Here is a 14,607-nt window from a genome sequence, read left to right as displayed (position 1 = left end):
TGCAAATATGCAGTAACCATGCTACATACAAAGCAATTCATAGTAATCTGCTGTGATACTTTTTTTTTCTTCAATTTAATAAATTTCTGGAGTAGTATTGTGACTTTGTTAGTAGAATACAGTGGTTTTGATGTTCCTCTTAAATTTATCAGTTGGGGGAAGAAAGGGGGAGCATTCATCAACTTCATCCTTTTCCATAATCTACATTTTAGTGTCCCACAGCCTATATGAAAGTTTTTTTACTCCTCTTCTATTTAACCTCACGTGTGCCACAAAAATGTGCCCTAAATGGCTGAGCTGTCTCATAAATTTTCATGGCTCTTTAGGATGCACATTTAGGATATAAAAGCAAATCAACTATTCAGTTTATAGGTCACTTTTAACAAGTGTAATTCAGGATCATTGTACACTAGGAAATTGAATCATGGTTGGAAACATTTTGTCCACAAGTGCTCAGAACAATATTGCTGCTAGTGTATAGCAAATAAAACTCTTCTTGAGTCTTATTACATATTGTATGGATAAATCAGGGACTTTGATGTCTCTGGGGATGTCAGTTCTGTTCCTTTCAACACCTCAAAAATTGTATATATAATTTCCATTAAATATTAGTAGCTGTTATCACATAATATGTAATACTGCTTTACAAAGTGTACCCAATGTACACTAACCCTGATGCTCTCTAAACTAATGGAAACTAATATGGCATTCAGGTCATTCAGACCCACTTTTCTTTACAAAGAACCATGCACATTATAGAGCGTTAGAACATGTATACACTTTGTCTTGATATAAATGGTATGACCGAGCAATCCTCCCCTAGTTTTTCCTCATTTTAAATTTCCTATTTTAATAACATTTCTGTGACATCATGACAAAGGTATTGTTTTGACTTGTTTTATTTTTTTAAACTACTGAAGCATTGTTATATATTTCTCAGTTGTATATCTTTTATGCTATATAGTGAATTTAAAAAAAAATCAAATGACAAAGTATAATTTTTGTACCTTGCCCCCATCCTCCCCCCAGTAATTCATCTCCATCTTTCTGAATAGCTAAGGAATTTTTTAGTAAAGACTTTCTCCTGAATATTGTTTAATCTTTTTACAAGCATGTTTAAGTCTAAATAATATCTTGTGGTTTCCAAGAGCTAACTAGATCCATTATTGTACTACTACTACCTTTTCAAGTTCAGTCTTCTGCTTTGTGCAGATTTTCATGCTGTCTTTATAAACACTTATGAATAAAGTGCATATGGCTTATTCTGAAATAATAAAAATGCTGCTTAAGATAACAGCTGTCAAGACAGCAGGGAAACCTTTTCTTGCTGTTTTTATGGCTATCCTGTGTGCTAATGTAGAGAGAAACAACTGTGTTGATTTTGCTGCTTAGCATGTTGCAACCAATTTTGTTCTTTGTTTTTAGTCATCACTGTCTGTTGCTTCAACATGTTTAATGTTTTAAGAGGTCTCTTATTAACATGTGTGAGTAGTCCCCATTTACACTAATGGGCATGGCACCTGCATGTTTTGGGAATTAGACCTTGAGATTAGGATTAACACAATAATGTAATTATTCTGAAAATTGTGTTCACCAATATAAATCCTTCTTCCATTGATTTTGATGGTAAAACTCCCATTATCTGTAATGGTGGAAGATCAAGCCCATAGAAACTTTCTAAATATTTTGAGATCTGACTTTTTACTATCACAGTGCAAATGATAATACATTTTTATGAAAAGTAAAAGTTTAAATATACTCTTAGATTTAAGAAATCCATAAATCTAAATTCTAATTCTAAAATTGTTTTTAAACATATACAGTTAACATGAAAAATGGAGTGTTTTCTAGTGATATGTCTTAAGAAGATGAAAATACATTGCTTGAACACACAATGTTAGTAAAAATAATCTCGAGGTTAGAGAACCACTATAAATCTCAGTAACAAGTAATTTTAGCCAGGTTATAACTTCAATCACAAACGCTGCTAGCATTATGAAGCTTCAGTTGGACTACTCACATTAGTGAAGTTACTCACAAGCTGAAGTGCCATAGATTAAACTTGGAAACTGCTTTAATTTTATTATATGCAGTGTATTTGTAGCAGTGTTAGTCCCAGGGTATTAGACAGACAAGGTGGATTAGGTTATATCTTTAATTGGACCTGAAGAAGAGCTCTGTGTAAGCTCAAAAGCTTGGATCTCTCACCAACAGAAGTTGGTCCAATAAAAGATATTACCTCATCAACCTTGTCTCTTTAATTTTATTAGTTCATTTCCTTTCCATAATTTTTCATATGACCAGATGACACATCAACCTTCTGAACCATTTTATAAAATGTCAGCAATGGATTTTCTTTTGAACATATCTCTTGTAGTGATTTTCCTTTCTGTTTTGCAGCATAAACCAAGTAGAAATGAATGTCATATTGTATTTTATATATGGAGGAATGCTGGACTTCCCAAACAAAGCTGATGCTAGGTATATGTCAACTTTTATTATTTTTAATTGCACTTCATGCCTATTCTGCTTTTTCTCAGTTCAAATTCAAATGGAAAATGCATCATGTAGTATAAATAAGACAAAGGTGTCAAATGTAATGATCATTGCACCTAAACATATTTTGAAGAAATTCCAAAAATAATATAATTTTTAGATAGATCGTGTTGTTTATTCAGCAGCTACTGGAAAAGGTGGACCAGCAGCCCTATAGAAAATTATATGGGGAGAAAAATGTTTGGAAAACAAACAGCATAGCCTTTTATGCTAAAATAATTTGACACTTTGTGCTGTACATTCTGTTTTTACTCAGCTTTTAGAACAATATGGACAGAGTGAGATGATACTTTGTAACAAATATTTAGAACGTAATATTTGAAAGAACTTTTTGAACTAGTGAGATGTCCCATTGTTTGTAAAATAATAGATCCACAGAAAGTAGTTGAACAGTAACATGAAATACTTGGAGGCAATCTTTTTTAAAATGTTTGGTCTAAACCCTCTCCCCAGTGTATAGCTGGTGTAAACAACCCTAGGGAAATCTGTGGGTCTTGGGAATGGTATAGAACTCATCCATGAAGGTAGCAGGCTGTGTTGGAGCCACTCCATGGCTGCTAATTCAGCCATTGCATGCCCCCCAGCAAGGAGATTTTGACATCTGCAAAATCATGGATGCCCTGGGCCCACTCCCAAAATGTTCCTCGGTGGTTGCACCGATTGGAGCTGTTTTACATACCTCACAGCGTACATGCATACACACACTCTTGGTTGATTTCCTATGTAATCTGCTCGCCCCCAATTCTTTTCTGTAGAATTGCACCAGTTTTGTTTCTCATTAGGGATTCCGTGTCTATTAAATTGTAGTGGAGTGGTTTAAGATTTCTGGGTTTGTTCATAAACTTAGATGCATACTTACATTTGCTGGTTGGATGTTACTAACATACAATATTACAGTATCAGGATCACAAACCAGTAAAGAAGAGTTTTGAAATATTCGTTGTAATCCGTTCTATAGAAGCTGTTCTTAAGTGTGCTAGTAGATGTCAAGAACATAATTTCTGAATAGTGAAAATCATTTGTTGTTCAAAGCTTATTCCCCCAAGATGACATGGAATTGTATTTAAAATGTCCCCTACAAATCCTTGCCTGGAATGGGCCATATCATAGAGGTATTAATTATTTTACAAAATTAGTAGTTTGTTTACTATGCTTTTCTGTTATTTGGAAGTGACTCTTATTTGGAAGTGATGTAATTTTCAGATGCCAGACTACATAACCCGTAACATCATTTATAACCCTTATAATGGGCAGCCATGAAATGCCTAAATCATCCTACTGCAGCAACTAGAAAAGAGCACTTGCCCTCAAAATGGAGAGGTTCTGAAAGCCCTGTAAAAAGTTCTGTGAGCTTCAGCAAGCAGCTCTAGAGGGTTACTCTGTGTTAGTTGTAGGGTTTTTTTTTTTTAGCTAAGTTTGTTTCTGTTTGAAGACTGTATTTTGGAAAATTCTAGACCAGTGTTTTTTAACCTTTTTTCATTTGCAGACCCCTAAATAATTTTGAATGAAGGTGCTGACTTCTTTGCAAATCTTAGACAGTCTGCGGACCTCCAACGGTTCGCAGACCGTGGGTTGAAAAACAGTTCTAGACATGTACCATGTGCTTTATACTTACTCAATACACAGTGGTGTATAGAAACTTCTGACTGAGAAGAAAAAAAGGGTTGGGAGGAGGTCATTTGGATTGTAAACTGTCTTGTAAGCAAAAATGTGAACTTCCAGGTTGTATGGTGATTTTATGATTCCTATCATTACTGCTTTCACTTCAGTCGAATACTCAGCGTTGCTGATATGTATGGGCTAGACGGACTGAAAGAAGTAGCTATCTATATTCTCAAAAGAGACTACTGCAATTTTTTTCAAAAGGTATGTGTATATCTTTCAGTTTTATACTACTGTGTGAGCCAAAATGCCTGTGGGGGGGAAGAAATGTAATTCTTCTTTGTAAATCAGATTCCTGAGATGTTTAACAACAAAGAATCATTCTGTTACTACAGAGGGTGCTAGGCCGGGGTCTGCAGTTCCTACTCTCTTCTGCGTAATTCCATCAAGTTAAAGGGGATTACTAATGGAAATAAGGCCTGCAGGGTCAAGTACCTATTTGTACAACAACAATGAAGTAGTAATATAAGTTTAAATTCCTTAGAATGTTAGCCATTGTCATGTAGCTTTATATTGTTGAGGGTTGTATACAGACATGTTGCATTCTTGGGTAGTAGGTGTCATGGAAGTATATTTTTCAGGTATTTCTGTTCAACTGAAAATTGAAAGTTGAAAATTCAAGATTTTTGAGTTGAATGTGTCCATTTTTGAGTTGAATGGGCATATATTAGGCCCAACCCTGCAACATTGCACTGATTTCAGTGGAAGCAGGAGTAGTCCCATTATGCATAAATTCCCACAAATGTAAATATTCTGGTCACTGACAATGTTTCCGGCTAAACTGAAGACTTGTATATCTGCATGGTTTCTATAAGTCAGAATGTACAGTAAGTATGATTATTTTCTCACAATTTTAGCCTATTCCTGGAAGGCAGCAACATGTGCTAGAATGCCTGGCTATTGCTCATTTCATGGAAGTTGAGAATCTTTATGCTGCTTGCATGAAGTAAGTGAAATAAAATGCATTATGGTTTATGCTGTCCATTTTCACTGTTCATTCTTTAAATTAATATGTTTTGACAGACTGAACATAATTTTGGGAGGAACTTAAAGTTCATATTTTAATCTAGTTTTTCCATGAAAACTCTTGGGGCTCATTTATGTTAGCAGAGGTGAAGATATTACATCAATAGTTTTATAAAATGTCATCTATGTTCCTTATTTAGGTAAGTAAAACTCTTATTTTAACAGATGGATAGGAAAACATTTTGTGAAGTGTTGGTCAGAGAGGAGCTTTGCCAGTTTACCCACTGAGCTTCAGAACAACTGTCTTACTGTGATGATTCAGTCTTTGGTAAGTATGTACATAGTGAGAACTTACATGTATGTTACTTTAAAATTGTGCTTATTTAGCTTTGCAAAGGAATTAAAAAGTCAATTAATATTAAACAGGCCTTATTAAATGTATAGTAGATTAATCATCGTAAATGAAAAATCATTATATAAATGAAAACACAAGAACATTGATATGCAAATACAGTCACACTGATGTTTCATGGAACACATGATGATGGAAAATCTCAAACGACTCCAAAATATAGCCATTTAAGAGGAGTTTATCAGATTCAGTATTCTGACAGAACGTTATACATTCAAATAGAGAGAAGGAGCAATTGTAGTAATTGTCAGGTTAATTCTTATACCAGACACCAGAGGTAAAACTCTGGCCTGATTGAAGTAAGTAGGAGTTGTACCACTGACTTAATGGTTCCAGGAGGATTACACCCCAAATTTTAATTTGGAGACTTATGCATAAGGTGGTTGGTTGGGGTGTTTTTTTTCTCTAGGCTTCAGGTGAAAGTGTTTGGCTATCAATGAGTGGTCACTAGCCATCTACGTATAGGTAGGGCCTGTGTCTGTCATGGATTCCGTGACTTTCTGCGACCTCCATAACTTCTGCAGCAGCCAATGTGGCTGACCCCAGGGCTGCCCAAGCAGCTGGCACCAGGGACAGCTGGAGCAGCAGCAGGATTGTTACCACAGGGGGCAGCCGGAGTAGCCCCTGCTCAGTAGCCCCCGACAGCTTGTGCTGCTAGCCCCTTCCCCCCCCAGCAGCGCCCCCCCCGGATAAAATTTAGTTGGGGTATTTATAGTACAATTATGGACAGGTCATAGGGCCATGAATTTTTTTATTGTCCGTGACTTGTCCATGACTTTTATTAAAAAAACTCATGACTAAATTTTAGCCTTACATATAGGCAACTAATCTCTCAAAATTGTTAGTGTCTGTAATTTTTGGTTGTCTAAGCTTAATATTAAGCTGTTTTATCTTCCGTTTTACAAATGGTCAACATTGATATGACCTCTGAATGTATCCATCTTCAGACCTTACCAGTTGTTGTTAGTGTTGTGTGTTTACATTCAGCTCCAGATTAGAACTGCCCGAATTTGCAGATTTCCCAGTCTGGTATTCATGGAATGAATATCTGGATTGATTTAGTGGGTTAGATTAAAATCTGATTTATGCCAGCTGAAAATTTGAGCTAGAATGTACACTGTATCACAGCACAAAGAAATATAGATAGCTTTCAGGGTAAAAACTATCTTTCTGTCAAAAAGTTACATGATACCTAGGATGAGATTCTCATCCCCACTCTAGCTGCTTCACAGTGGCTAAAGGGGCTGAAACAGTGTTAAAGAGGCTCTAAAAGACCTGTTTTCAGCTGGGTATGGTTTCTCCATGAACGCACTATAGAGTCAACCATAGTGTTGTCTTCTGATGACCCCCACATAAGCCCTGGTATAGGGTGTGTGCTGGGGGCAAGGTGGGCGGGGTTGAGTTGCAGCATGCAGTGCCACAGAGATTCTGGGCAGTGCTGAGGCCCATCGGGTGATCCTGGGCAGCTGACAGGCCTGTGGAATCCTCTCCAGCCCCAAGAGCAGCCAGGATTGAGAGGACACAAAGGTGGCTTAAAGCCATCTTGCCCCCATCCTGTTCCTCCTGGGCTGAAAGTTCTGGACTGTCCCTCTTAGATGAGGTCTAGTAAGGCTTCACAATCATGGAGTTGAAAAATAAATCAACACACCTCTTCCACTCTCTTTCTGCCTCCCAAAATCGTATGTGGCATCTATTCCCAACATTTCCTGAGACTGAAAATTTTCTAGTGGTTTATGGGGTTTTGCACATTTTAAAAACTTGCCAAGCAGCCTTAATATTTTTGCAAACAGTCTAATATTTATAGATATTTATTTTACTTGAGCTATTATATTTTACAAAAAACTTTCTATACTGTGCATAGTACTTTTTAACAGTTACACCCGGTCTGTAAATCTGAGCTTATTGGTTCTTTCATCTGTCAGTCTTCGCCATTTTAAGTTTAAAAGCCAATTAAATATAATAATGGAATGCTTTCTTCTGCTGTGCACAATTTCCAAACTGTACAGGTGTGGGCTTGAGTAGAATCTCTATTGGCTTTGTGAGCTTTCATTGAAACAACATTAAAGGCAGCATAGAAGCCAAACGTTTTCCAAAATACTGAGCTGTTTCTCTTGCTCCTGTATAGCAAATCTTGAGAGGAGTGTGAGGTATATGGAGAAGTAGACTTGCAGCGGAGAGACTCTTTGGTGAAAAGCCACAAAGATTGGTACAAGAAATGAAAAACTGCTAAGCATGAGTGCCATTTAAAACCACATTAAGGGTGCTTATCCTGGTAGCGTCACAAACAGGTGTTTGGAAGCAACCATTTTTTAGAAAAGAAAAAGAAACTTCCTCCTAGAACAAAACTATAGTTATTCACAGTTCTCTCTTACCCTAGAGATAGATCATGTATGGAGGAATAAAATGCAGATAGGCCCAGTCCTGTAAGATGCTGATTTAACTGGATGCTGTGGAGGTGTTTCATATTTCACTATGATGCTTAATGGGCATCGTGGGCACTCAGGACCTTGCAAGAAAGAGGTAGATGCTCCTCATCTTGTGAGTGAAGACCTGATCCTCCACTATTAAAGAGGCTTGTAATTGAGCCAGTGGGAGCAAGTTCGAACCCTAAGTGCATCCTAATCCTTTATTTTTATATGCACATATGAAAAATAGGCTTTGTCCATAACAAATATAAAAATAGTTGAGCGAGGACTCGCAGGAAGTATACTGCTAGTTGAAATATACACAGAGAAAATACATGCTGTGTTTTTCTTTCTCTGAGCTGAAAGTATTTGAGCTTTCTTGGTAAATGTGAATCTGAACTTACAACACTTTTCTGTCATGTATTTAGTTGAATTTAGTGTTTTTCTTTTCTATAGCAATCTAACTAAGATTAAGCAAATTTAGGCTTTTTAAACCATCAGTATGTTTTCTCTTTCCTACATTGTTTTTCACTAATTTGTCTTTGCTTTCTCATGATTAACTCTCATTCCATAACAATTAGGAAATTGTGAAGAGAACTAGAAATTCTGATTACTTTACAGGTTTACTACTACTTTGTTTCCATTAGGAAGAATACACAAGACCCTGCTTGGAGAAAACACTGTTTACCTCTGACAGCATTTTTAAACCAAGATAACAGGGGAAAAAATAATTAAGCTTATTGAGCATATTGTATAATTTATCAACTGACCTGGCAGGTCACATATAATAGATATTTTAATCTATTTTACTGTGGTAGATAATGACAAATTGTAAATTACTTTTAAGGTGTGTGTTAGTAGGTGGTGATATGGACATTGGTGATGAGGCCTATGTAAGTACTTAGATTAGCTGTGAAGCATCAAAAATCACAGTGTAGCTAAATTAAAAGGGAGGAAATGTTAGGAAACTAATTATGTTTAGCACAAATGCCACCTGGATCAGCTCATTCCTTCCTATGGAAAACTTGGGGATACGGAGGCTAAGTGAGAATAAAATTCTGTGAAGTCCAACAGTTGCTTCATTAGACAGGGTTGGGGGAAGGCTCCTACAATGTCTCCCAGCCACCTAGAACTCTCCCTGCCCCTTCTGTCAACACTCTCTTATGACAATATTATCCTTTCCGTTTAACTTTTCTGTGAGATTCCATTTACTAGTTTAGTGTTTGGCATTTGTTTGTGAATCTGCCTTCTCTCTAGGCAGCAAAATATAATGATGAAAAGAGGGAAAATATAATAAAATCCCATTATGAAAACATTCTCCCCAGCATCAGCAGAGAACAATAGAAGCAACTGAGCCCACCAGACTTATTAAACTAAAAAAAAAGGTAGTGGAATATGCTAATATTAAAATCCAAATACGATTAAGGTAAGTGAAATTTATAGTTTAGTTAGTAGGATGATGGTGTAAGTGTTCAGTAACTGAATAGGAGCTATTTGAGAAACAGCATTTTCTTGGTTGTCTACTCTAATAGATAAATATTCTAATATATATTAATTGCTTTTATTTTAAGAACCACAAGAATGCAGCTTCTCTGTTGATGGAAAGTGACTGGCTGCTCAGTAGTCTTCCCCAAGTGAAATGGTCTGAAACGGCTCTGGCCTTGGCATCTAGGCTTCAAGAAGAATGCATAACATTTATTGTAACAAACTTCCCTCATATAATAGAGAGTGAAAGTTTTCATATTTTCTTGCAGGTAAAATGCTCATGAGTTATGTTCTACTTTTCTCAAAACAAATGCATTGTATTATTACACTTTCTTGTATGGGGGTGGGTTCTTCCCAACAACTTAGGCTGTTAACTTATTCAGAATGATTTCAGTGTCACTTAACAAATACGTTTACATAAGAATGTAATATTAGGGCAGGGGTCAGTTATTAGGGCATAATTAATTTGAAAAAATTAAGGCTCTGATCCTATGTACAGTTACTTCAAGTTAAGCAAGCGTGGAGTCCCTTGTGTGGGACTACTCTTGTGTGTAAAGTTAAGCACATGCATAAACACACCATAAGCATGTATAGGACCCAAGTCCAAGGTAGCAGCACGGGCATGCCACAATGTCCATTGACTTTTTGAGTTGTAAATGTGCAGCACTGCTAAGGGTTAAGGGTTAATTGAAAGAGTTCCCTGCAGTGGTGTTTCCTGGTAAAAGCTTGTCTAATTTTACCCAGCACTGCATTTCCCTAATGATGCTCTGATGCGTCAACAATTAAAAATGGATATATCAAAACTGCCCCTTTTCTTCAGATTTGTATTCAGCTATAAATTCAGCACCAGCTGTTTCTTCCTAAGATTTTTTTTGGCTCGATGATGAGATCTCAAAAATATTTGTAGCACCTTTTTTTGTGTGGAGAGAAAGGTGGAATGAATAAATGGGAAACACTGAACACCAAAGTCCCAGTGATCACTTTCTGTTGGGTGGTGTTTTTTGCATATGAAATACACATTTATTTTAAATGATTCCCTTTTCATTGTTTCCTTAGGCACAGGCAATGAGCAGCAAACCTGATCTTCTAGAACAAGTTTTAAAAGCAATTGAGAAAAACATTAGCATTGAAAACAGTTGCTTTCTTCTTATAGCTGTGAATACTTTGTTGAGCTCCACAAATGTGACGGAAATGGTAGGCTTTTCAGTATTAATAGAAAAAGAATAGCTCACAACACTTATGCCGTTATTTTAAACCTGTAACCTTTTTTTTTTTTTTTTTTTTTTGGTGTAGGAGTTCAAATCAAGTTATGCAATTTGGGCTCTATGACCCCAGTACTGCAGCTGGATCCATGCAGGCTGTCCCTCACACCTGTGCAAAGTCCTGTTGAAAACACAGGACCTACTGGCATTTGTGTATAGCAACATTAAAAAAAAAAAAAGAAAAAGGAAAAAAAAAAGTACTTAGCACTGCCTGTGGCAACACTAAGTGTTACAGGCTAGCAGCAATACCTAATAACGTCGTGGGTGGGAAGGCACTACTAATGTTCACTACCATTGTAAATATGTGACCGAGAAAGAATATTTAAAAATTAAATAACCTTAAATTTACTCTGGGGGACAGAGTTTATTTTTAATTAATTTACTTTAAAAAAACACTTGAATACGAGGGTTGCGTTTGCTTTTTTTCAGGCAAACTCTTCGGAGCAAGGACTGCATCTTCCTATGTTTCTGGAAAGTGCTACCATGTTCTGGGTGCTACCACAATCTAAATAATAAATTTTAAATAAAAATTGACTGTAATGTCATGAGTGACATGTGGATGATACTGATATTGAATGTTACCTGCAAAAAAATTTAAATCTTTTCTTAAACTACTGCAATCAAGTGCTATTATAGACTTACTCAGTAAGAGTGTGAAAATTTAATCAGATACATTTTTGTCCCCCAGAGAATTTGACCTTGTAGTGACAGAGCTGATAGTAAAAAGCTCTGAAAGGATTAATTTTAAAAAGGAATGTGGTGGCTTGTGATGCTTTAGCTTCTGTGGGAGTGGCTTAGTTTCAAACTGTATAAAATTATGGTGGAGTGAAGGGGACGACAATAAGCCCTCATAAACAGCATCTACATCTACTAGGTTATTGTAAAATATAAATGATGACATCATTGATCTATCTTAGGGAGTAAGTAGATTCTGAAAGGAATAATGACTGGTTGCTATGACAATGTGCCTCTCGCCAGCTGCTGATTTGTTACTTGAACACAGGGTTTTACGTGCAAGATCCAGGCTCTGCGTGATAAGCTGTGGATCTTCCTGGTTCAGTCTTTTTATGCTGTTCGTCACACAGAAAGCTGGAAGCTGATGAGACCAGATCATCAAGAGAAAATACAAGCAGGTATGCAAGCAATCAAGAACAGCTATCATTGCATAATAATAGGGTCCTTAATATTAAAAATGTTGGTAGTGTTGGGGGCTGGTAACAAGCTATAGCATACTTAAAACTGTGATGCTCTTGCTTTTAAGGAAGTATTTTATAAATGAAAGCAAAGATAATATGCTTAGCTAGCTTCATGCCTGGAAATTATTTAACAGTGAGTTCTGTGAATATTTTCCTGGTTTTTATTTTTATAGATATGAAAAATGGAAACCTTATATGTAGGTTAAGTCTATTTTTGTTTGCAACTATTCTAAATTATTAAAAATATTGCAATAGGCTTAAGGAAACCATTATCTATCTCCATTTTTAAGCAGATAAGCATTATAGAAGATTTTAATCTGCACAAAGCAGATTACTAATTCTGTGAATTCAGTTTCTTTCTTAACCAGTTGTTCATATTAATGTATACAGATTGTATATCTCTTGCATAACATCCATCTCATGTGGACTGTGAATAAATGTAGACGGCTTGACTTCACAATTGATTGGTATTGTGATACTGTATGTGTTGCTGCAGAGAGCCCCCAGGAAGCTACATATGATCTCTTAAAATTTTAAGAGGCAGTACTTCAGCTTTAAACAAAAGGAGTTTGTGCTCTGAATGTTTCTGTATTTTCAAATATGTGGAATGAAATTTTGAGGGTGTGGAAGTGAAAATGGCTTCGGGGCCTTGGTTGAATATTTGCTTTGTGGTAATGCAGTTTTATAAAGGAAAAAATGTGAGACTCATTTAAATTTTCTTTAAAATTAGCTCACCTTTGATTCATAGTAAAAGGTAAAACATCCTAAATGTTTTATTAATGAAGACATTAAAATTGAGACTCTAATGAAAAATTGTACGTGATTATAGATGGATTTAATTTTTTATCCCTTAACATGTTGGTTGAAAGATGGATTATGTCAGTGTTTACAAGCATGATTTAAGGGTGTTACTAAATTATGTTTGACTGCTACTTTCTGAAAAAGGCTCATGATTTCATTCTTTATTATAAAGCACTTCAGTAACTTGGGAGTTTGCTTTCAGAAATAGAAGCATAATTTGGAGTATGTTCGGCATCTGATGTTCTTCTGTACTAGGGCTGTAGAGTAAAGTAGTACCTAGACCGGTGTTCATAAAGTGGGTGTCATTCAACTCTCCATCTTAATAGTAGGAAAGTTATTTTGGTTTGGGTTTTTCAGAGTTATATAGCATTAATTCAGCTCTGATAGACTTCATTTTAACTGTAAACTATTAAGTTATGGAAAACTCTCAGTGTAGGTTTTTATTCTATAATCAAAATGATGGTATTTTCCAAGAAGCATCTTCATTCTTACACGAGATTTGTTTAGGATCACAGAGGTCAAACAACTTTCATCTTGAGAAAATTTCAGGTAGTACTAAATTCTGAAAAGACCTAACCTTTGTAGATTAATATCCTAGGATAGGAAATACACAACATTAAGACAAGAAGGTGCTGTCTTTTTTTCATTCACAGCATTGCTGTGTTCTCCTGGGCACAAGTTTATGGGAAAATTATATTAATATATTGGTGTATGTTAATGTGCAGAGTCATCACTGAAAAAATATTATATTCCTGTGGTGCCATTTTCAGCATCTTGCCTTTTCTTGCAGGATTTCTATACAGCTAAATAAAGATGCTTTGTAGAACCCAAAATTCTGTTGTTATATTGTGTGCTTTGTCCATATAAATAAATAGTAGGATACAGCATGTGGAGAGTGAATGTTTGTTTAACCCATTTTTCTCAGAATAGATCAAAATTGCATCAAGCCAAAAGATGCGTATAAACAAAAATAAATCTCTCTGGGTACAGTATTTACATATATCCTTTCTATATTGCACAAGCACTACAGATTTGAAGGTTTCATTGACTGATGCCTCCTAGATGTTATACAGTAAAAATATTTATTAGTAGCTTTATTAATTCAATTATATAGCATTACACACCGTGCTTTACAAACATGGATAAGATGCATTCCTTGCCCTGAAAAGCTTACATAATGTCTTCCAGATAACTTTTAAACTAACATGTATTGCCTCAAGAGATGGTGTATACCTAATGCACATATGCAAATATGTGGAGACAACAACTTTTGACAAAGAACATGAGAATGGGTCAGACCGATGGTCCATCTAGGCCAATATCCTGTCTTCTGACAGTGGCCAATGCCAGATGCTTCAAAGGGAATGAACAGAACAGGGCAATCATCAAGTGATCCATCCCCTGTTATCCAGTCCCGGCATCTGGGTGTCAGAGGCTTAGGGACACCCAGAGCATGAAGTTGCAGCCTTGACCGTCTTGGCTAATAGCCATTCATGGACCTATCCTCCATGAACTTAATCTAATTGGTTTTTTGAACCCAGTTATAGTTTTGGCCTTCACAACATCCCTGGCAACGAGTTACACAGGCTGACTGTGAATTGTGGGAAGAAGTACTTCCTTTTGTTTCAGAGGAACAGCCGTGTTAGTCTGTATTCGCAAAAAGAAAAGGAGGACTTGTGGCACCTTAGAGACTAACCATGCTCATGCTCAAATAAATTGGTTAGTCTCTAAGGTGCCACAAGTCCTCCTTTTCTTTTTTCCTTTTGTTTATTTTAAACCTGCTGCCTATTAACTTCATTGGGTGATCCCTGGTATTTGTGTTAGGTGAAGGAGTAAATTCACTTCCTTATTCACTTTCTCCA

General features: G+C 36.2%; 1 protein-coding gene across 7 annotated transcripts in view; it reads left to right on the top strand.

The window, feature by feature from the left end:
• BTBD8 (BTB domain containing 8) overlaps nt 1-14,607 on the top strand; it is an 85,069-nt gene that overhangs the window by 37,694 nt on the left and 32,768 nt on the right. For 6 of the 7 annotated variants that reach the window (XR_012160414.1, XM_073357072.1, XM_073357071.1 and 3 more), the window contains 7 exons: nt 2,401-2,481; nt 4,326-4,422; nt 5,076-5,164; nt 5,410-5,512; nt 9,573-9,755; nt 10,543-10,680; nt 11,752-11,881. Coding sequence is in view for 6 of the 7 variants with exons in the window: in XM_073357072.1 (XP_073213173.1) it covers nt 2,401-2,481; nt 4,326-4,422; nt 5,076-5,164; nt 5,410-5,512; nt 9,573-9,755; nt 10,543-10,680; nt 11,752-11,881 (821 nt within the window). In the remaining variant the exon portion in view is untranslated. Of the gene's footprint in view, nt 1-2,400; nt 2,482-3,464; nt 3,669-4,325; nt 4,423-5,075; nt 5,165-5,409; nt 5,513-9,572; nt 9,756-10,542; nt 10,681-11,751; nt 11,882-14,607 lie in introns of those variants that run through there. The other variant, XM_073357073.1, reaches the window with a different exon arrangement.

The sequence above is a fragment of the Lepidochelys kempii genome, chromosome 8 (assembly GCF_965140265.1).
Source record: "Lepidochelys kempii isolate rLepKem1 chromosome 8, rLepKem1.hap2, whole genome shotgun sequence".
NCBI lineage: Eukaryota > Metazoa > Chordata > Testudines > Cheloniidae > Lepidochelys > Lepidochelys kempii.
Note: the sequence above shows the minus strand (reverse complement) of the source record. Positions and strands in the feature narration are given on the sequence as shown.